This window comes from Empidonax traillii, unplaced genomic scaffold (assembly GCF_003031625.1).
Source record: "Empidonax traillii isolate 1590-97213 ecotype Southwest subspecies unplaced genomic scaffold, ASM303162v1 scaffold98:size2021230, whole genome shotgun sequence".
In the NCBI taxonomy this organism is placed as follows: Eukaryota; Metazoa; Chordata; class Aves; order Passeriformes; family Tyrannidae; genus Empidonax; species Empidonax traillii.
The window spans coordinates 96449-120420 of NW_020955291.1; the positions used below are offsets into that span (position 1 = coordinate 96449).

The 23972-nt window shown below is 37.5% G+C and overlaps 1 protein-coding gene across 1 annotated transcript in view; it reads left to right on the forward strand.

Annotated features, from left to right (window-relative positions):
- MOCOS (molybdenum cofactor sulfurase) overlaps window positions 1-23972 on the forward strand; it is a 209115-nt gene that overhangs the window by 78147 nt on the left and 106996 nt on the right. Inside the window, exon 4 of the mRNA XM_027881871.1 lies at window positions 10105-10743. Coding sequence (XP_027737672.1) covers window positions 10105-10743 — 639 coding nt within the window. The remainder of the gene's footprint in view (window positions 1-10104; window positions 10744-23972) is intronic.

A 23972-nucleotide genomic window follows, 5' to 3' on the forward strand; every position in this document is an offset into this window, starting at 1 on the left:
AATTGCAAGAAGTTATCCTTTCTTCATTATTTTTTCCCCCTTAAGCAAGAAAGCTCTAGCAGGGATTGTTATGATTTTTTGTAGTTAGAACATCAGTCATACTGTGGCAATACATTGTAAAGGTATATCTAAAAAGTTATACTGGAAATGGTCATTTGGACTTTTGGGATCAGAGTACTTCTTCGCCAATATGGGTCCATTTTTTGTAGTTTACTCCTTCTGACATGAAAGCATTTTGTCTTTATTTCCTTTCCCCTTGTATTTTGCAATTTTTCCAGGGAAACACATTGATATTAAAGAGTTGGCAATGCATGTGTGATCACACTTTATTTGTCGTTGATATGTTTCAAAATTAGGATCAAGGCTTTGTTTCAGAGCAGGATTGGAGTAGAAACTATCAGGATTGGGAAGATGTCTGCGAAGTGGTGCAAGGAGGTAGGCAGCTATACTCTTCACAGGCTATAGACTCCAATGTATCCATCTTCTGATAACAAGAGTAATTGACTCAAACTTCAGAAAGAAGATGGTAGAAGAAGTTTGTTAGCCATGTGGGAATGTATGGGACTAGCACACCTGGTCACAGCTGCTGTGGTTACATCCATGGCACTCAGGATGGCTCAGGGATGGACTTGCTTGTAGCTGGCATAGAGAAAACCCAGTATGCTGGAGTTGCGCAGGTTCATCTACACAACTGCTCTGCTACTGCCTTTTAAACCTTAGTCCCAGGCAGTACCCCCCCAAAAAGACTAAATAAGTAATGGAAGACTTATATGTCTGTGCTTGACTTGTGCACCACAGAATAAGCCTAACTTGGCTGGATAGTATGAGAACTGCTGGGTTATGCTTTTGAAGCTGCACTTCGTTACTCAGACTTTACAGTCTAAAATACCAGGCAACATGCAAGTAAAACAAACTTACTTTGTAGCAAATCCATTTTGTAAATGGGTCATGGACAGTTAGTGATTGTCACAGGTCCATTCTCGGGCACCTACAAGAAAAGAGATTGACTAGAGTCATAGTGTCTGGGGTATGTGACACACTGTTTCAGGAAAAAAATGTTCTAATTTTTAAATGGTTGCAAAACCACTGCAAAAGAAAAAAAAAAGCCACCATAGCTGAAGAGATCACAGAAGCACACACTTTAAAGGCCAAATCTGATCTAGAAAGAAATTCTATTAAATAAAGATTATTAAAAGAATAATGTTTATAAAAGATTGGAAGTAATGATACGGTATTAAAAAAAAAAGAAAAAAAAAGCTAGCTTGTGAAGTTTTTTTTTAGCACCCTAAAAAATATTTAATTTCTTATCTGATTAAAAGGTTAGCTGCTGTAAAAACTTTAGATTGTGGAACCATCAGAACACATAAGTGTGCTTTTTTTTGTTTTTGTTTTTTTGGTTTGTTTGGTTGGCTCGTGGTTTGGGTTTTTTTTTTTTTTTGTTTGGTTTTGGTTTTGTTTTCTGTAACAACCTTTACAAGTTTATACTTGTTATGCTGCTGGAAAATAGCCAGAGCTGTTATGCTCCACTTTCCAAGAACTGGAAAACAAAGTGTGGTAACTTTCGACCAGTTACAAGCAAATATCTCTGGGGCAGGTAAACAGGCCTCATGCCAGTGATGCTTGCTGGCATTAGCAGCATTAATTAGACGCTGCGATACTGAGTCTCCCCAGCAGGAGTTCAGGACACATCGAAAGGTTAGAGAGGAGGACTTACTAAGTAAGACTGGGAAGAAGAATGGTTGTGCTCCAAAAATGCTGAGGTTAAGCTGGATAAGCATAGCTGTGTATGGTGCACAAGGCATTTAGGTACCTTTGACACACAGTGGAAGAAATTGGACATGTCCTTGGTGAGACATCTCAGCCTGAAGTAGATCCCTAGGTTAGGTCAGATGAGCTTCTTGCTGTAGAGTGTCTGGCTTTTGTGTGACTCTAAAAGGTTTTATGCTCTGATGTCCACAGCGTACATGTCTTACAGTGATATGAATTTCCACACACACACTCTTTAATTTGTTGATGTAGCCTGTGAATAGGATACTGAGCCTATTAATGGTAGAAATGATACCTCTGGCTGGCACTGTGCTGTCTTGAGTGCTCACCATCAAAGAGAATTTTGTTGCATTCTTTTTTGTTGAAGAGAATTTCGTTTCTGCTCAGGGGATGCCTAAATATAAAATTTGTGATCTGTGCTAGGTATGAGGAGTTTGGAAAGGGAAAATACAGTGACCTTAGTTGTTTGGTGTAACTTATGAAGAAAATACTGTATTGGAAACATCTCAACTGAGGTGACATGCTAGGCCATGTACAAAATCTTCTTATGTTTGGTTATATCTCTGTTTCCTCATACTGACTCCTAAGATTTGCTACAGAAATAGTTTGAATTCTAATACATTAATGATTTAAAAACTGATTCATATTAATTTGTAGTTTTTCTATTTGGTAATTAGTTTGTGCATATAATGTGTTGGAATGATTTATTCAGGAGTTGTTTGTTTATGGCTAGTACACTTTAAATGGTTGTCTGAAATATGGGTGATTTTTTCCATTTCCTTACTGGTTAACTTAAATAGCAAGTGGTGAATTTTCATTTGAAGAACCTATGGTATAAATTTGCGGAGCCATTTGTGTCCTAATTACTGAAAATACTAGGTTTCATGGGTGTTTTTACAAATCTTTGGCAGTTGTTCAAGAGCTGGAGTAAACAGATCTGGCTGATCTTACTCAGAAAAAATATCCACAAAGTGGTTTTAAAACCATGTAGCTATTGATCTTCCTTCTCTACACAGAAAAATAACATTTAATTTCAAAGAAAACAGTTACCATGGGGTTTCTGCCACATCTAGAAAGTTATAGGTGTTTGATGCTTGTCAGTGAGGGGAGTTATAGTTGTGTGCTAGAACAAACTGTACAAACAGGTAGCCTGTAGATTTTATGAGTCCTTCCAACTGCTTTGCTCTTCTGATTGTATGTGGTGCCATAATACCACCCTTATTTATAGTTTATTCTCTCAGTGTGCCGGGTGCGACACTGAACACCTTCTGGATGTGCACTTTGTAATGAGTAATGAGGGTCAACGCCTCTCAGTCAAGGGTGTGTGCTTCTCATAGGCTTTGTTCATCAAGGCATCTTTTCCTACAGAAAAATATTTTGTGGCCATTAGAGCTTCTGCTTTTCTAAAGCTGTTATGTGAGGGAAACTCCAGGCATTCTGCTGTGCTGCTAGCTTTGCAGAATTGGAGAGGGGTTTATTTTGGTACCGTCTGTGACTCTTCGTAAGCAAACACGTATTTCCACAGTGTCTCCAGAGAACTGGACAGGAGAATAAATGTCAGGGATTAAAATGCTTCAATTCAGGTGGCTAAGCAGGAATGCCTGAGGGAAGTAATACTCTCAAATAGAAAGGGGGGATTTTTCCATCACCTACCTATGCCAAGTGGAGCTTATGAGTTGCATTCCAGCTAATCATTTATTTTGCGTCCACAGAGCAAGTAAACAATAGTCATGTCAATGTGTGAGATCCTAATCACTCTTATACAAGCAGCAGTGGGAAAAAAACAGGTTCAGAATGAGTGCCTTTCAAGTTAAATGGTCAGAAAAGAAGTTTATGTGTTTGTAGCTAGCAAGGATAAATAGGGTGGTGTGCAGCTATTTCACAGTTAGCACAGTTGTGCTCTGAAAGGTTTAAATTTATGCATTTTCACTATGAGAAAGGAAACTGAAGCAAAAACTGATTGAGGAAACTTTGAGAGAGAACTATAAAGTTTATTTATCCCAGTTCTCCTCCTCATGCAGGTATTAATCCATGGGCAAATCCTTCAATTTGGTGGACCTCCACTGGATTAGCTGCACAGGTTGCAGAGATGATATGGTATAGATTTCTGTTGAAAACATTTCTTCAAGGAAATAGAAAGACAAAAAAAACCCCTAAAATTGTACAAGGTCTTTTTTCATTAAATTAATGTTTTGCTGGAGGAAAACAGATTTGGTAGATTTTTTTCATGCTTAAATATATTTAATTTTTTAAAAAAAAATATTTATAGATTTCAGTTTTCTATTGTTTGGATTGTGAATTTACAGTAAGAATATAACTTGATGCTGCGACACACTGGATTGAATAGACCTTGTCTTTACAAAATAAGATACAAGATATCTTCTACCTAGAAGGCTTATCTTTTTACTTTGTTAAACCAGAGCATTCCCTCATGGATATAGCTGTAAGCTGTCCCTTCTGTCAGCAACAAAAGTTAAAGAAATTTGGTTTGTATGTTAAGAAGTGTATCCTTTTTTATGGTATCCTTCTGCATTGGCTTGAATGAGGATAGCCACATCTTCTGTTCCTTTTTTCTCCATATACATAGAGGGAAAAACATGTGCAGAAGAACTGCTGCTGCACGTGAAGTTAAGCCTAAAATCGTGGTGCAGGTCCTGCTGCCTGTAATAGCCACAGCAGTTTACAAGAGACTAAGTGCCCTCGCTGAAGTGGTGGGAGTTTTTCAACTGACTGTTTTTATAGCTGGTGCTGACCTTTAACTAATAAAGGGGAAAGTTTAAAATGCTCTTATCCAGAAATGTGAATGCAGCCACTGTCTATACTTGTCACTTACACTTGTGTGTGGAAAGGATTAAAATACCAGTTATGAAATTTAAATTAAAAAAAAACCAACTGAACAAAATATTTTTTGTTTCAGAAGTAATTCTTTAAAATTGTCATTATTACACAGCCTATTAATTAAACAACATATTTAGATCCTTTCAGTATTTTTTATAGAGCACAAAACAATATGATGATATTTCTGAGGCCCAAGGTAAACATCTCTCAATACAAGTCCAAAATGTATTTGTGCTTCTGGGTAGCATGACACTGGAAAAATGTTATGATGAAAAGTATTTTTTAGATGTAAATGTGCACCTGAAGAGTTTCCTTTATAAAGTGCTACCTAAACTTGTACTGTTGAATAGCTATAGATAACTATACTTCTGTCTTCAAATCTGAATCCCTTGTTACAATGACAATACTTACACTTTCATAAGAGTTCTTTCAGATAGATCAGCTGCTAACTAGAAAATCATTGTATTGACAATATTTATGAAAACTCATACACAGTCTAAATAAAAATGTGAATACAAATATAAAACATGTAAACCACAAACTCCTTGGTCATATTTTGATTTTGTCAAATAGAAATTGAAATGCTTGCACCAATTGGAATCAAAGTGTAGAGGGCAACAAAGCTAGCATTATATGTTGCTCTTCAGCTTTTTAGAGCTGTTTGCAAAATGGTAGATTTGAATAGAGAGAAATTGATATAAAACATATTTTATAAGTATTTAAAGCTTAGCAGCATGAAAGAAAAGCCATACCAATCAATGGAATTTTGGGAGGCTGTAATGGAAATGGTATAGTATGGATACGCCTATGTTTCTGGGAGCACTGCTACTGATTTGCTGCTGAAAGCTACAAAGAGCTGGGGATGAGGAGGAACATGGGGTTTCTTGCACGATGTAATGGCAGCCAGGAAGCAGCTTTGAAAGGTGTCCCTTTCATCTAAGTGTCCCTAAGATAGCTGAACAAATAGTAGCCTTTGCCTTCTGCAGAGTTGCCAGTGGTGCTGTGGAGTGATAGTTCTAATTAAACTATTAATTCAGACTGGTGGATTAGGTAAGTTAGATAATATGACTACTCCCTCAAAATATATGGCTTGATTATAGATATCTTTAAATATAAAGCCCATTATTAATTATGTGTGTGTTAAGTATATAAAATGAGGCCAGCAGGCTTGGTTAGGTTCAAAATAATTGACTTTCCCTGCCAGTGTTTACTTCAGAGTGGAAAGGCATTTTGGCTAAACTGTTGTCATAAACATACAAAAGTCTTATGGCAACTTTTTAAAGTATTAAACACCAGCTAACAGTGAGGTCTCAGAATATAAGCATTCATGGGGAAATGTGGCCAAGTGGGGGCATTTTCAGTCGCTTCTCTCTGGGCAAGTTTCATGGTCTATGTGTGATCTGTAAGCTCCTGGGGAGGTGAGAAGAGGAGGAGAGGTGTCCAGTCATGGTGAGTCTTCGTGTTCTACAAATATGGAGCATGAAGCTTCCTCCCCCACCTTACCAGCCTGAAAGAAAGGTACTGGGTCAAGTTTCTCAGCCTTCTGCCATCTTCCAAGTGAAGGCACAGTTGTATCAATATGTTTAATGAAACAATTACCCTCTTAGTCCTTTCTTCCAAAGAGTCCTTTGTGAAAAGTGGAAATTTGTAATCCTATAAAATGCTGCTGCTGTTTGCAGCTGTGAGCTATAGCAGATCAAGTTGTCAGTTTTCTTTAGTCCTATTGCCATCAACGACCTTATATGTGGCTATAAATCTTGCCAGAGTGTAACTGCATTTCACTGTAATGGGGTATGTCTTACACTCAGACAGACAGCATTAGGAATTCTGTGTGTAATAGCCAGTGCTTCCCAATATTCATGTCAAAACAGAGGATGTCGTACTGTGGGCTGGAAAAGTCATTGAGATGTATTGCAGTTTTCTGTCCCTAAGTACTCTGATTTTATCATGGCAGTGCTGCTCTAGTTCAGGAGTTTGTGGTATTCATTTTATCAACCTTATTCTGAGGTTCTTGCAGCTTTTGTGCTCTGCAAATCAGATGCCATTGTGGAGGAGGAAATTTCCTGAACTCAGTTGTTATTGCTATCTATTTATTTTCTAGTTTTTTGAGGTTAGAAATAGTTCAGTCAAAATGTGAATCTGTCTTTAAAAATCACACCTTTTTTGCAAGTATTGGAGTCATAGCAATTTTGTAAGGAATTTGGAGACCCAAAATACAATAGGTATCTAATTTCTGTCACAAAAGAATCTATTTCCTATATAAGTTAATTAGAAATGTTACTTGGTTGTTTCTCTAGATCTAGGAACTTAAATGACTTGGGAAAAAAAAAAGGCTCCAATTTTTTGGACTCTTTTGAAAATTTAACCCTAAAGCTTGATTTTTTTCATGTGAAAGCCAATTTCTGATACTGAGTTGAATAGAGAAATATATGAGTGTTGTGTCATGGATTTTATTTCAGAACTGTTCAGCTATTTCTGAATTTGAAATAATTAAAACTAAATATAGTTAGAGTACCAATAAACTTTGTCTCAATTATGAATTAAACAGAGCTGTCACTATTTGTGAGCCTAAACAACCCAAAATAGTATTTATTGTCTTGTAAAACTGTGAAAATGTTTGATGAAAGTACTCACTGGCTCTGATATTCATGGTTGGGCAACAGCATCCCATTATTAAATTCCATTCCAGCATTCCTGCATCTCATCTGTAGTCAGTTTATAGTGCCTTTTGGTCAAACCAACTGCTGCGGTGTGTACAATTCCTATGGAGAACTGCAGGTTGTTATTCTTGAGCAAAATTTGGCATTTTACCTAGGTGCGTCTCACCTCCCACTGAGCCTGTGTGGCGCAGGGAGTCTGACTGGGGAAGAGAGCAGAGAAGTCATAGAGAGTAAAAGAGAAGCAGACTTGATAACAGACTTCAGTGTACTTTTTGTTACTGCTCCTGTCAGCTTGCTCCTATGAAAACACGTTGAGTATTAAGAATTTGCCCCTATCACCAAGTTTTTTAACTGGAAAGGTATTATATGTGTGCATATACATGTGAATACATAACTTACCCTAGTACTCACAGAGATAAACACATAGAAAGTTGGATATCTTATTGTTGTTGTTCATTTTTCTTGAAATTGCACAAATTTTTTGTAATTTTTTTTAAATCAGTGTATGACTGCAGAGCATACAAAAATAAGTCATATCATATAATACATACAAAATTATGTCCATAATCACAAAGACCCAGCCTCCATACTAACCTACTTTCCATCATTCCTTTCCCCTAGAAACAAAAGTATGATGCTCTCCTGCTCTCTTTGAAGAAGAAATTAGGACTCTTGCTTTCTCTGCTTTTCACCATTTCTGTATCTAGGAGAATGCAAAGAACGAACAAGGCAGAATGATATCAAGACTGAAATTCAAGGCAGGGTTCAGAGCGGTAACCCTACAGCTAGCTTGTCTTCAACAGAGGCTACTGCCTGGGTCGAGTGTTTCAGATTCCTTTAGTCAGGTGTCCCATACGACACATATTCGTGCTTCAAGCTGTAATGCAACTTGGTGGAGGTGGAGGGAAAGGCTGTACAGCTTGCTGCAGGAAAAGAGGGAGTGGTTCAATGACCAGAGAGAGCAGGTCACAGGGATGAATAGGGTAGGCTGGCAAGTTCAGTACCCGATGCCAAAACTTCTGTGATCATTCCTGTTTCTATCCCTAAGAGGGTTTCTGAAGTTTAATGAAAAACTTTGGTTTCTATGAATGTGGTCTTTAAAAGTTATGTCTGGAGCTGTGAATGCTTGCAGCAGCTATCCCCTGGCAGGTCTATGTCAGAATTCTAAGAATTCTATGAATTCTATGAATTCTTTCAAATGGTTTCTGAGAATGTCTAAAGCCTAAATCCATGACCATTACATCGTAAAAAACTGCGATTTTTTCTTCATTTCCAGAAGAAATAAAATACCATTTGCATCAGTTTTCAAAAATATAAGTTCTGAAGAAAATCAAGTCTCATTTGGGCCTTGGAATCCATCTGTTGCATCCTATGCTTCCCAGAACTGTAAAAGTCTTCTTCAACAAGAAAAGTACTAATAATATAATTTTAGCAGGCCTTTGCAGGGTGTTTTTTTAGTGCAAATAGTCGAAGTCATTGCAATTGTTTCTTTTCTAGTGTTTAGTATTTGACTGCCACACCCACCATGCAGCTCTGACAGCCTTTGCCTGTAGCATTTGTGTTTCAGACTGGACACAGTCTGAAAATTTTAAAATTTCTTAACATCTCTTAAATTTTAAGGAATTTCACTGTTGCCTTATGTTTCAGGATTCTTAGCTTGAATTTGTGACATAATCTTTTGTACAACTTACATGCAAATGCATCTCTGTCCTCATTTTCTGTCTGTTCTAGTAAAGGAATAACCTGTTATATAAAACATGCAAACTTTTAATGCTACACTTTGGGAACCAGCATTCACAGACTCTCCAAATGCTGGTCTGTACCTTGGAGTTAAACAGATCAGAATGCCAGCTGCTTGGAGAGGATTTCTGAGCTGCAACATGTATGGTCTGGTTCAATTTTGTTTGCTCTGCTCTATGCACTGAAGATGATGTCTCTCAGATGTTTGTTACATTTCCTGTTTTATAAGTGTTAATTCAGAGAAAGTTCATCAGGTGAAAAAATGTAAGAAAGGTGATTGAATTGAAGCTATTCCTCAGCCTCTGAAAAGACCCACCTTGCACACTGCAGAACACTAATAGATGCACAAGCTAGCATGGGTACCAAAAGGTGCATTAGGTGGTGTTCACAGAAGGTAGTTTAGAGCCAACAAGCTGACATGGCTCAAGAGACCAGTTTGCTTTTCATAGTCTGGCTCACTGGAAGACATTAGATTGTTTCTGGCTTAAGCTATCTTTGTGGACTACAGATATTACAGCCTTATGTGCATAAGGCATGTGGAAAGCCTATGTTGCTTCTTGCTGCCTTCCTTTTCTATTGTTAATAATATAAGCAAGGAGCAAAGCTGTATGCTAAGGTTTCCCAGTTGAATACTGTGACCCTTTATTTGGATGCCCACTATTTAAGTAGGTTATTTTAACTGAAACATAATCTGTCAGATCTAAATATTTGTTAAACAGAAAACCCCAATAGTTTGCAAATAGAGCAGGTCTCTCTCAAGGACAGTGTAATTTTAATTATATGCAGGCTTGATTCTTATCCAACTGAGGGACCAGACTGGCCACTCTGTCTGGAGCCAGGCAGAATTGTTTCTGTCCTTAAGAACACATCCACGTTCACTGCAGCATTAGAAAAAGTCTCTTGGGGGCAAAATTATTTGGGTTCTCCTTTTGAAGTTTATTGTGCTATTTGACAAAACCTGTCTACTTCTATTCATATTGAGTGTCAGAGTAGAAGAATTTATGCTGAGGAAAACCAAAATATATCACACAGCAATAAAGAGAAAAATAAGAAAATAAATGGATCTTTTTCTTTTTTTTTTTTTTTTTTTTTTTTTCAGAATATTGCAACACTTTCACACTACTGCTGAGGATTACACCATCATTTTCACATCTGGATGCACAGCTGCGCTTAAACTGGTAGCAGAATCATTCCCTTGGATACCTGAAGGCACAAAGCAACCCAGCAGTCGATTTTGTTACTTAACTGACAGCCACACATCTGTGGTGGGTATGAGGGGGATAACTGCCTCAATGAATGTCTTGTCTGTTCCAGTAACACCACAAGAAGTCTTGTTAGCTGAAAGCAGGTTACCAGCTGAAGAACAAAACTGCCCGACACCTCATCTTTTCTCTTACCCAGCTCAGAGCAATTTTTCTGGTACCAAATATCCCCTTTCATGGATACAGAACATAAAATCTGGAAAACTCTGCCCCATCAAAGCACCAGGGAAGTGGTTTGTTCTACTTGATGCAGCTTCATACGTGAGCAGTTCTCCATTAGACCTGGGAGTTCACCAAGCTGACTTTATCCCCATCTCATTCTATAAAATCTTTGGTTTCCCAACTGGTTTAGGAGCATTATTGGTAAACAACCGGATTGCTCCCCTCTTGAGGAAGACCTATTTTGGAGGTGGAACTGCAGCTGCCTACCTCGCAGGAAAAGATTTTTATTTCCCAAGGAAATCGATATCAGAAAGGTAAGGCTTTGTTTAACAAAACAGATTTTTTTGCTGATACTGTTTGCATCAGACAAAAATCTTAGGCTTAGTGTATGCACTGGACTGTGACATCTGTGCTTTTTATGCAGTTGGATAGGTATTTCACATCTCATTCAGTTTGTCTTAGTATTCTTCTTTCCTGTCTAAAGATCATCATCTGAAACATCTGCCTTTCTCTCCTGATCTAATTTATTACAACTTGTAAAAATATAAGGCTTCATACAGTGACATAAAGGTAAGTCCATGCATTTTTTAGTTTATATTTAAGGCACCTCAGTGGAAACTTGATTTGTTTTTGAAACTCTGCACCCAAAGCAGCCAGGCCAAGGTTGATCATAGAGTGTAACGACCCTCAGTGAATCTGCAAGGTAAGAACTATTTATTTCCCTGGAAAGGCAGCATGCTTTACTCTCAAGAGAAACATTATCAGAATAACATGTGCAGTGTTGTTGCCTATAACAAACATTTGTGGTGCTCTTATTCCCTGAATGGAGTTTTGAAGAAACTGTGAAGCTCTCCTACAGAAAATAAAGGACACCCTACAGGAGGTCAAACATATACACGTAAGGAAATGCAGGGCAATGGATTAGCTTCCCCAGTCCCTTAACACCATGAGGTGCCACTCATAGTGATATTTGGTTTGTCTGCCTCTCTCCACCTTTCTCCTTCATGCCAGCAACAACTTACATAAATGCAGTAAAGGGTCTTTCTTCCTGTCTCACATTTGCACCAAAAAAAATTACTAGAGACTGGCATTTAATCATAGAACAGTTTAGATTGGAAGAGACTTTAAAGATCACCTAGTTCCAAACCCCTACCATGGGCAGGGACATCTTTCACTTGATCAGGTTACTCTGAGCCCCATCCAACCTGGCCTTGAACACTTCCAGGGATGGGGCATCTACAGCTTCTCTGGGCAGCCTTTTCCAGTGCCTCACCACCATCGCAGTAAAAAAATTCTTCCTTACATTCAATCTAAACCTGTCCTCTTTCAGTTCAGACAATCTCTCTGTATTTCTTCCAGGCTACCTGTTCTTGCCTGCAGCCCCTGTAGGCTTCCTTTGTATGTTTGAGTTTGTCCAGAGGCTCTTTGTTCATCCATGCAGGTCTCCTGGCGTTTTTATCTGACTTCCTCTTTGTTGAGATGCATCCCTTCTAGGCTTGGAATAAGTGATCCTTGAATCTTAGTCAGCTCTCTTGGCCCCTCTTCCTTCCAGAGCTTTATCCCATAGTATTGAAACAAGTATTGCATATATGTATATATATATAACTACAAATTTATATATATTAAATTAATATATATTTGTATTTATATATATATATACAAAATATATATATATTTGTATAAAATATCTCCTTTCAATTGTTCATGGGCGTGTATTCAGAAGCACAATGTCCTGCATCTCCCATGATGTAAATGTCTGACCTTTCACTGCATGTTTATTGCAAAGTGATACTTCACATGTTTGCACCTCCTCTAGGTGTGTGCTCTTAATGCTGCTGTGGCATTTTGGTTCGGGACTGGTAAATGCAGGGGCTGGCCATGCTCAGGTGGCTCTTGCCATATGAAGGCCATGCATTGTTTCAGAATTGCATGTTGGCACAGAGGAGTCCAGTTAGTATGTTAGTTTAGAAATAAAACCAGCAGAGAAACGTTGACATTCTGACCTCTGTTTCTGATTTTTCAAACCAAAAAGGCTTTGAAGTGCAGCACTCACCGGAAGTCAGGATGAAAGAGCACAGAAATCACGGGATCCCAGGGTGCTCCTGCATCACCTGCAAGCCAAGGAGAAAAACAGCTTTAATTTTACCTGGGCAGCTCTAATTTCTGAGCAGCTTTTCTATAGAAAAGTGATATACAACTCCTAAGAGTGCATAGCAGATAAAAATATCTGAAATGTGGTTTAGACCTGAATTCTGCTTTTACACTTTTTTTTTAATTAACAGGGTAAAGGTATTTGGGAACATTGAAGGATACTCTGGTATCTTTTTTAAAAGTTCTCAGCGGTTGATCAATTATAAACCTTTCAGGTATTTGAGGCTCATACTGCTTTAAGGGTATTTTTTTACTGAATTAGAAGGGCCTACTTTAACCTTTTTCTACTACAGAGTTATAAACAAAAGAATTTGATTTCTAAATCAGACTGGGTACAGAGTGTCTCATCTTGGTATGAGGGATACTAACTCAAATAATCATATCTGATACTAGTTCCTGTTAGACAACGAAGTGTTCACCCAGGCAGTCTGAGTCATTGTTCATAGGTCAGTATTTATATTTGGCCTCATCTAATCCTTTGGTTGTTATTTGAAAACCTAATATTTAAAAATTCATGTTTAGAGCATCACCAATCTTGTCCCTAATCCATAGAGAACTGGAGAGGCTTGAAGTTTTCAAAGATAGGTCAGGAATGACCTTTTTTTTAACTTTCTTGAAAAAAATAAAAACGTGTTGCATTGACATTCTCAGTCAATGTGCTCCAAGCTATATCATCCAATATTTTTTTCTTTCAGCTGCTATGGGTTTGCTTTATTATGTTTTTTCAAGTGTTTTTCTATAAAATGTAGAGACAGAGAAGTTAGGAACAGGACTACTACACTTCAAATGAAATGCCAGGTCACTGTGGCCAAAGCTAATATGATTACCTTATCTGAGGGCCGTGTTTCCATTACTTTGCTAGTGACTGAAACACCTGAGTCATTATTTCTCATAAAAACAGCAACTCTAGTCAGGTTTTATCCTTGTCAAATTGGAGTAAGGAGCCTCCATTCTTGGAGGTATTCAAACACAACTGGAGAAGAACCTGAGCAACCTGCTCCAGCTGAACATGCAGGAGGTGGGATTTGAGATTCCCAGGGGTCCTTTCCAGCCTCTGTAAATGATTTTGTGCAGCTCTGCTGAGCTCCATCTGCATTATCTCTTTAAGCATTTCAAGCATTTCTTAAAAGGTTTTATTCTTTTTTTTTTTTTTTAAATCTTGTTTACACTGTGTGATAACCACTCAGATTGAATACACTGAAACATGTTATTTCATGTGGTAATTCGTAAGAAACTTGAATTCTAGAAAATGTCATTGGAAAAGTGAATTTGAATATGTGTATCTGAGTACCATTAACAGAGGTATTTCTCATTCACACATAATCTAAGAGCAATGTACTAAGGAAACAGCTTTTTCTAAGTCAAGGTGAAACTTGAGGGGAGATATGTAACGAGGGGTTGTTTATTCATCTTTACTTCCCAGGATGTCAAAATGGTTACCTTTTTTTGTAATGGATACAGCTTTTGCTCATGTTTCTTGTACTTTATTTTGTTGTTCCTGCTATATAAATTATTGTATCACAGTCTCTTTTTTACACTTCTGTATTACTCTTAAATCACTTAAACATTTTCCCATTTCATGTCAGTAGCCAGTCTTCCTATACCAACTTTTAAAATCATGTTTATTGTATTTTCATCCTTATATCAAGCAGCTTGACAAGTTATTATTATCATTCACAAATCTAGCCTCATTTCCAATGTTTTTTTCTGCACAGCATGAGATAATAAAATAATATGATTATGTATAGCAAGAATTCAGTGATAAAATATTCATCATCTGCCCTATTTTTCTTTTGTATCTTTGAGAGCTATTCAGAATCTGATCATCCCAGAATTTATGACTAAGGGAAAAGGAGCTGTTGTGTTATCTGTAAATTGGATATCTGCATCTTAGTCTACCAGTGTGAAATATCTACTGCATTAGTTGTTGTGTTTTTCATTTCCAAATATATTTTCAAAAGCTGTGGAAATCCAGATGGCATGACTTTGTCCCTGAGGAGTTCTAGTGGCTCTTGCCTCTGCTTCTTGAATGATTTGACAGTCCTGAAGCCCACATTTTTTAGTCTACATGCACTGTACTTAACCAAGGCAGGTTTCTTTATTCTTGATGCTGTAGCTAGAAATCACTGGGACAACTCTGCACATGCTTGTGCAGGTATGTCTACGGTGACATGGTTTGGATTCTCAGTTGCATGCTGAGTTTGTGCATGGTGTTGGGAAGGGAAGGGGAGGAAGGAGTGGGAAATGGAGGCAGAAATGTAAGGATGAATACTAGGATCCCAAGACAAAATTGAGTGTTGAGACAAAATCCTGAGGCTGGGTAATAAATATGGAGCAGCTCAAGAATCCTTTGGCAAAAAAGCTGATCTTTGCTTGAAGTTGTCTATTTAGCATGATTGGCTGTTTCTGTCAGCATAGAAAGAAAGAAAGAATATAGTGACAGGTGCTGGTTTATTCCATAGAAGCTCTTCATAGTGCTGAGAAACCACATAGGGTCTGAACCGTGTTTAGAAGAGCACAGTCTTTATGTAAAAGCACAGGCTTTATGTAAAAGCTCACCCAGTGGTCTAGCATATGTCTGTTGGCTCCACACGCAAGGACTCTGTCTGTCTGTGATTACTTTAATGTCGTAAGTGGACTTAAATATTAACCTGTCTACTATTACATTTTTTCAGGCATTTTGTTATGCTGCTTCCATGTTTCTGTGATATTTAGAGATCTATGAACAGGGCCACTTATGGGGGAATTTCCAAATCTGTAGAATTCTTGAACAAACACCCTTTCAAACAGCAATGATGACTTTCAGATTCGATACTTGGGAAGTGACAGGGGTCTTCATTTAATTTCTAGTAAGTGTTTGCACCATGAGACTGCCTTCTGCGCCTTACAGACCTGTTGCAGCCACTGGCAGGGACTTGTAAGCTTGAACAGGGAATAAGAGGGTGAACAAATCTCCTCCTTCCCTTCAGTCCCCAGTGCCCCTGCGTCCTGCAGAGATGAGAGGCCAGAGGTCATTGAGGAGGACTGTGTAGAACTGCTACACAGCTGCTCTTCCTGTCTGAAAGGCATACAAAGTCCTTTCATTTAACTTATGTAACATTTAACTGATAAAACTTAACTCTGACAACTTTTACAACTGTTTTTCAAAACAAGAGCTGTGAAAAAATAAAAGAGGGCTTTTTTTCCTTTCTGAGTAACTATAAGAAGGTTCAAGTAACCCATTATTTTTTTCCTCCTCTGCTGAAGTGGAAGTTTCAGATGGAGAGCTTCATGCACTCTGTTTTGTTACGTCTCAACACACCCAAGGTGGCAGTTGACATTTGCTATGTTTTTCTGCCACTCAACCAGCTTCTTCAGTGTTTGATGCAGAAGAAAGCCTTTTATTTTTAATACTGAAGTTGTTCAATGCCCCAAAAACTCAGCATAGTCATAATAAACTGAAAATTGTACATCAGACCCAAACAGTATCCTGAGGGTATCACTTTTGATCTTGATTCACTGTGGGATTCACCTTAAATGCTGACTCTGGGATAAACTGGAAGCAGTGCCTCTGATAAATGCTTGTAGAGTGCAACCAGACACTTAAAAACTCCTTTTGCTAACTTGGATTAGTGGGCAGTAACCTGAAGAGAAGCAACAATACAGGTAAAACTTAGAAGAGACAACTGGCAGAGGTGGTTTCTGTTAGTCAGTCAGCTCCACCTCTACTCATTTGTACACTCCTGGAGTGTCTTTGTGCTAAACTGCAATCTGCAGTATGGAAATAAATACAGAGGGAGATGTTTTCCTCAGGTAGGAGAGGTAGTGGATCTTGCATGTTTTTTTGAAATGTTCAGCAAAATGAAATTATTAAAAAATAGAAATGCAAAGAATTTTTTACTGTACTGTGAATTCTCTTGCTTGAAAGTAGGAACCAAACTAACCATGTTTCTTCTTTGATTGTCCAAGTCTCATTGAAAGCCAGTAGTAATCATGAGCCTAATGTCAGCCACATGCCCAGTGCAGAGAGGCTCATGTAAATCACATCAAGCACCAGTCTGTATTGTTAGGAAACTCCATCTCAGTATATGGCTGGAACCAAAATATTGATTTATTAAATAAACCTTAAAAACTTTATAAACTTCTAGAGAGCTAGAATGCATTCATTTTGTAAAAAGAGAAATGTGGATCTCATTGTAAAATGCATTTTTCTTAAAATATAAAGTGTTTGAGATGCTAGCAAGAAAGAAAGGAATTATTTCTTGGTATAAAATAAAGACTTGATTTATACCAAAATTTGATTTTGCCTTTGATCAAATAGAGTAAGAATTTTGCTTGAACCAGGATGTATCTTTTCAGTCATTGTGGCTAAAAAGCTGTCATGACATAGTTTTACCCAAGGGGGTTCTTGTGCTCAAGTTCAGAATCAAACCTTTTCCCAGCCTTTTCCCTAAAACTTCTCTAAAAGGCCTTGTGAATTTCTAGCACCAATTACTTTGATTCTACAGAATTGGTCCTCTGCTGAGAAATTTATGGCACATTTTTAATTGTGCTTTGTAAATTTTACATCTGTGATTGATTAAACTGTTTGGCATATGAGGAAAAATAATGGTAACTTGTTTGGCATAAAAATCACATTTTATTCTTTACCATTTGTACTGTGTATTTAGAGTATCTTGATATTGGATATAAAAGGGTGAGACTGGCTTTTTGACCCAGACTATATTTACAATATACAAGTCCTGTTCAGTTAATGTTAGGGGATTGATTTATTTGAAAGCGCTGGACTTAAAACTTTTGCTCTCTCATTTTACCTCAGGCAGTTCTTAGTAACAGGAATTGCTGTAAATACTCTATGGTATAGTATATAATTAGTATAATGCTCTTTCTTTGACTCCTGAAGTCTTTGAAATAAAAGCATGAGCTAAGGCAGACATATGGAAGAGCTGTAACTAGTATCAGGGGGTCAATTTAGATATTTAACATTATTTTAACCTAGTTTTAGTGTGCTCTAAATCTTCTGGCATGTGTGTGTATGTGTTTTAAATGCCCTCCACAGCAATGCTGAAACTGTTCTGAGTTGGCTGCTGAAGCTTTATTGGCTTCTTTGGAGTGAGTTTAATCTGGTTTTCCATAATGCTGCCTGAGATGTGCAGAAAGCAACATGTGCTACCTCCAAGCCTGGTCCTGCGCAGAGCATATCCTTATTCTGTCATCAGAACCTCCCAAAAAGGGAAGAATCCTTCTCACATCTTCCCTCTTTCCCCAGGAGGAGGGCTTTCTCTAACCTTTTTGGGGAGGGCTGGGAAAGGAGGATGGCGGGGGGGAGGGGGATGTGTTTCCATGCTCCTTCCTTGTTCTCTAGTAGCTCTGCTGCTCAAGCAGCATGAGTTGTAAGAAGGTCGTCAGGGCAGGAAACAAGGTGTTTATATTTTCCACTTAGGGATTTTTGTAAAAGCATGAGGTAATGTGAGCGGGAGAAAGGCATGAACTAATAGAAATAAGAAAAAGCAGAATGGAAATGGCAAAAATGGAGGAAAATTTGAAATAATGTCAGTAAGGGTGGCAGTGCCAAGCCCCAGATAGAGTGATGTGAGGTTGCTTCTGTGAGGGTGGCAGCTCTGCATGGAGAGAGTCAGACCTACCCCATCCACATGAGGGGAGCTCCTTCAGGCAGGATGGGGAAGACCTGGGACATTAGGAGCAGGCAGGGAAATAAATTAAATATGGCTCAATGTCTGGGTCTCTTCATGTGTCTCTGACCTGCAAATGAGTAGTGATGGCTCATTGAAAGCTGTCATGAGTTTTGGATCAGAACTGTTCCTGTGAGCATGTATCAAAACTTCTTACATCTCTTCTGCATGGATGCTGCAACAGTGGGCTCCAAAGCAGCCATCGCAATCTGTGGTTTCCACAGATTTTCTGGTTTTTTTGAGTAAATGAGTCCAAACTCCAGGATACTGCTGTGCATGGCTGCCATACCACCCTGTCCTCCTGACAGCTGGACATCAATCCGTTTGCCAGAAGGATTTACTAGGGCTGATGGGCAGCTGGTGCCTTTGCAAGTACAGCTCTATGGCATGCTGTGGGTACCTCTCCAGGGACACACTGGGACACACTGGGACATACTGGGAGCAAGGTTGTCTGGATGCTCAAACCTTCTCACTTTTAACAGTTTTGTCATTTCAGCTCTTAGACTTAGGAGAGAATACTGTGTTGGGTTTTCAAAAGAGTAGTGCACAGCAGTGAAAGGGGTGGGGAGGGGAATCTGGCCTCCAATTCAGAAAAGGACTGAAGCATACGTATTTAAGTCAGTGTCAGAAACTTCTCAAGCTTTAGCAGAGACTTCAGCTTGTACTTCTAGTAGATAAGTTTATGCTAATTGCAGTGCTGTATTTCTATGTGGATCCTTCTGGAACCAAAACTTTTAGGAAATACTTTCTTCTTTCAGCAGATCCTGTTCTCCTACTACTTCTGTGGATTTTGTTTATTTTTCTTTTTTTTTTTTTTTTTGTGTACAGTGGGCAGAGGGACTCATGGTAAAGTACCTGGCAATGAAAATTACTGTCTGAATGTCATCCAAATTTAGTTATTCCAACATGGACTAGGTAATTTCCTTTAACATTTTGTCCTTAATGCAAATGATCATTATAAAATGAAAAACTATTCTCCTCTAATGGAAAGTCATACTGAGGTTATGTCAGGAAATGCCTGACCACAAATGACAAAGCATCTCCCTTAATATAATGTACTAATACACTATAATATCTTGAGTTGATTTTAATAATTCTTGCTTTTATTTGCCCATTCCAGGGAGAAGGGACTAAAAATCAGTGGGGTTTAGCCTGTTGTGCATGAATCCCTTGAGATCCATTAACTCACCATAAAAGCTTCACCAAAGGAGATCAAGACATCTCTGTATATCACATGGCAATCATAGATTTGATCTTCTGAAAGAGATCTTCACCTTCACTGGACTTTTTTCTAGTCCACTGAATTCCTTCCACTCAGAATTATGCTTCTAAAACCATTTTTGAAAGGTATTCTTGATTAAACTTATTCTTGTTCATATCATCAGAGATAAGTCTTATTTAAGAAAAGGATATGTTTTTGCAGTCTAAATAACATCAGAATGCAAGAAAGAAAGCTGAAATGCCATAAAGGTTTCTCTGTTAGTAGTAAAAGATTCACAAAACTATCTTAAATTTAATGACTAATATTATGTGACTTCTTATTTGATACCTGTACAATTTTATAGTTTATTTATAGCTAAGCTACAGAGAGCTCCTTGTTTAAAAATTTTAGTGAACATTTGTTTCCTAGCGGTAAAAAAGAGATAAATTGAAACAGGGTAGTTTAAATGTTTAGATGACACCACTCAGGCTTGTATTTGAAGATTACAAGAACAAGCATGGGTTTGTTTTGGGTTTTCAGGGGGGTTTTGTTTTTTTGGGTTTTTTCATTCTTCTTACTAGTCAAATATATGCAAGAATGCATCTGGCAGTTGTGCTCTTGGGAACCCGCGAAAGAAGCATTTACAGGCTTCTCAAACAGATTTAATTTAGAAGAAAAAGGAAAATATTGATGCTCTTGAGAAAAAAAGGGTTTACAGTCTTTCTTGACTTTTACATATAAAACAACGGTTTCCAAGGCAGGAAATACACAGATTTGATTAAACACTTGGCTGTCACATTTCAGTCTGTTCATGTTCAATAAAAAATTCAGAGGGATTCTCTAGCATTGTTATAATCTACTTTTTTAATATCTAGGCATTTATATTATCAAATGACATCTGCTATGGCTTAATAACTGTGTCAAATGATTGTAATAGCTTTATTTTTGGTGAATTCTATGATAAAATGTTTCAGAGTTACAGCAGAAATATGATGAAAGACTTGTATTTCCTATTTCATACTTTATGGCAGACATTTTACAGTTATGTTTTCAGGTAGTACTCTGAAGTGTCCCCCTTTCTTTTTTTTTTTAATTATTGCTGATGTTAGCAGCCTGTAAGTTCAGCAATATAAATTGCATGGATTTTCTCCATAACATCCACTGCTAAAAAGTGATTGTTATGAATCTAACTCTTCTTATCACTCAGTTTCGCTCTAAATTAGAGGTGTCTTGGTTGATCTTAAGTTAACTACATAGCTAATATGTGACCTGTTTAAGTGAGAAAAATGGTGTGCTGCTTTTGTCAGTGATAGATTTAGGATGGTCTGTCTCCTTGGGCAAATCGATAAATTGATTCTAAGTAACCGGAATCCAGTTAACCCTTCCTACAAAAGAAACTCGTTGGTTTGGTGGGTTTTTTTCCAAATTTTTTTTTACTGCCACTGTATGAATGAAGGCAACTGCTTTGAAGTCCTCAAAGAAGGGTGTTGGTTATGTCATTTTTTTTTTTTAGGTCTTGGGCTTTGTGTATATACATTTGTGTATATACATTAGTTTAGGAGGACTGTATCAAAATAAAGAACCAGAGTCATAGTTAGGTCTAGATTTTCTGATTTGTCTTGAGAAAGATTAACCTTGCATGAGCTTTTATCAAAATAAAGGAAGTATGTGTGTACCTATGAGAAATATAAACCTTCACTGCTGAATACCAATAAATGAATAAGTTGTCTCTAATCATCTTTTATTAATAAACATTTGTAATACTTTTCTAGTATAGTTTGAATCCTCACCTCTGTGTGGCAGAAATCCTTCAAAATAAGGTTTTATACATCAGACACTTACTTTAGTATGACCCTTTGCTAGCACAATACTTGTAGCCTCAGAGAGGTTGTACTCTGTTTCACTAGAAGCCTAGGAAAAGCTTTCACAGGCTTTCAAAAACATGATGCAGTAAATGTGAATACCACAAGGTCTTTGGGAGGAGAGTGACAGAACTGCTGTGTAAAGGTCTTTTGGCCCAATTCACCTCCTGCTGCACTCAAGAGAAGACCTTTGATTGCGTTCTGTATGGCAAATATAAGCCATATTAATCAGTTGCATTGATTTAAAAAAAACCCATGAATTCTCATTGATTCTCTACATAGACGTTCCTAGCTGATTTTCCTAGGCAGATTGCTACAGAACTGGTGATGAACAGGAAAACCAATCTCTAATTGTTCACAAGAATTACAGTTTTGGCATTTAATCATTAAATTAAAAACAAGTAGAGCCATGCTCTTTAGCTGATTTTTCCCAAAGAATTTGGCATTATATATATATGAATATATATAAGGACACTCATAGGCCAGAAACCATAGTAGACTTACCAGTAGACACTATGATGACTATGGAAGAATTCCTCCTGGCAAGCTTTGACTGCATGTAAGTGTACTTTCTGTATGTTACAACTTCATGCAGCTGTAACTCTTCCTGCTGTCTGATACCAGCTGGTGGGGTTTACAAGGAGTTTTACAAAAAGAAGTGCAAGATGCAATTTTAAATTTTAGTGAGGACTAAATGCTGTGGTGTGGTTAACCAAAACTTGATAAAGGACTTGGTATGCAAAATGTTTTAAATAATGGGACATAATGAAACCAGCTTTGTCTTAATAACGTTTCATTTTCAAGAATGTTGAGTTCCTTTGTAATTTTTCTTGTTTGTATTCTTTATATTGTGTTGCTTATGTAAGTTCACAGCGCACAGGTAAACATTATGAATGGAATCGATGCAAAATTTGAACTCCATCCAAGAAGATGTGTGTAGACACGTGTGAATGTGTTCAGATTTTACAAAGCGTTAATCAAACTGTACTATACTTGTCTTGGTAAAGGAGCATGATCTCCTAAGTTTTTAGTGGGTCAGTTTGTAGCAGACATCTTAAATATTTTCTTTAAATCCTTCTATTATACAATAAAGTATATGAAGATTAATGCTCACAACATAAACACACCTACAATCTTCATTCATCTGAACTATGTATAAGAACGTAGATACATTCATTTTGTGTTCCCTGAAAATTTCTCTAATACCTGCATGCTATTAACATTGTCACCAAATCCTTAATGTGATTATCTGCACACCATAGTGGATGTGCACCTTTTAAGATCAACTACATGAAATTTTCAGAAATACAAATTGTTTGACAAATCAAACTTAGAGTATAACTACAGTTAAAGTATAGAGAATATGAGTTTCATTTCCGTTTCCATGTGCAATAAAATGTAAATTTACACATACTTCTCCCATGCATGATGTGTGGAATAAATTCGCATTTAATCTCCTTTCATGTCTGATGAACTCAAATGCAAAATTGTAAGTCTAAGATAAAGAAAGATTTCTTATCCTAGCCTGGTTTATTTAAATTATGAGCTAAAAATGGGAATATGAATCTTGAAGTCATTTTGTAGTTAATGAAGCAGTTATAACTAAGATCTACCTTCAGCTGTTTGAATGGCCACAGGAATGTTAGAAATGTATACAATCATAGGAGTTTTCAGCAGAACATCTCATTTAAGTAAATTTTTCTTATCTCTGCTGCTTTCCCAAGCTAAAGGGTAATAATCCATTAATTTAAAATTTCTGATTCTTTTTTTTCTCAGGTACATAAAGAATTTAACAAGGAAAGCCCAACTATCATTAAATACGACGTGGGGTTCATTCAGATACTTTTTAAATCTATAGTGGCATATCAAAAGATGTGAAAGTACTTGACAAGTCTGTCAAATTTGCTCTTATGTGGGTGTCCTGAAGAGGGTGGAGGAAGAGTAATATTCACTCACTATATTCATGTCTGCAAATTGCACTGTCAACACATTTTCCAGGTGCAAATGATACGTATGGAAAGGAAAACTGTATACACACAAACTAGTGGGAGAGTATGCCACTAGTGAGTTTTTTCATAGAATTACTGACCAAGCAATGTCTAAGCCATAGGGGTGGACACAGCATATTGTGTTGACGAATATTTTTCCTCCAGCTTACATTCAGAACTCTTTCTTCCAAGACTATCAGAGATCTAAGCCTGTAGCTAATACCCAGAGGAACAGATGTGTGGGACTTCATGTCTCATTACAGGTTAATTTTCAATTCCTCATGGCTCTGTGTTTAAGCCCTATCTTACAACCTTTGCCTTTGAATTCTGGCTGTCCAAGCAGCATCTGAGCCAATGACCTGACAAACAAGACTGATCAGTGTGCTTCATCAGAGGGTGAGCAATAGCTACAATATTCTATTCTTAACTGTTTCTAATTTTGCTGGATAATTTGCCCTGCCTTGCTGTCAGCATGTCTGTAGGTTTAACTGTACAGAAGGTAAAACCAGAAGTCATGTCTCTTATTCACCTTTTCTCTGGGCTGTGCTGAGGTGCCAATTGATTAAAGCTACAGATAAAGTTTAGAAAACATTGGAAGAACTGGATGTTAAAGGAAACATCAACATATCAACTCTGTAAACCTCTAACGGCTTGACTGTCTTAGGGCTC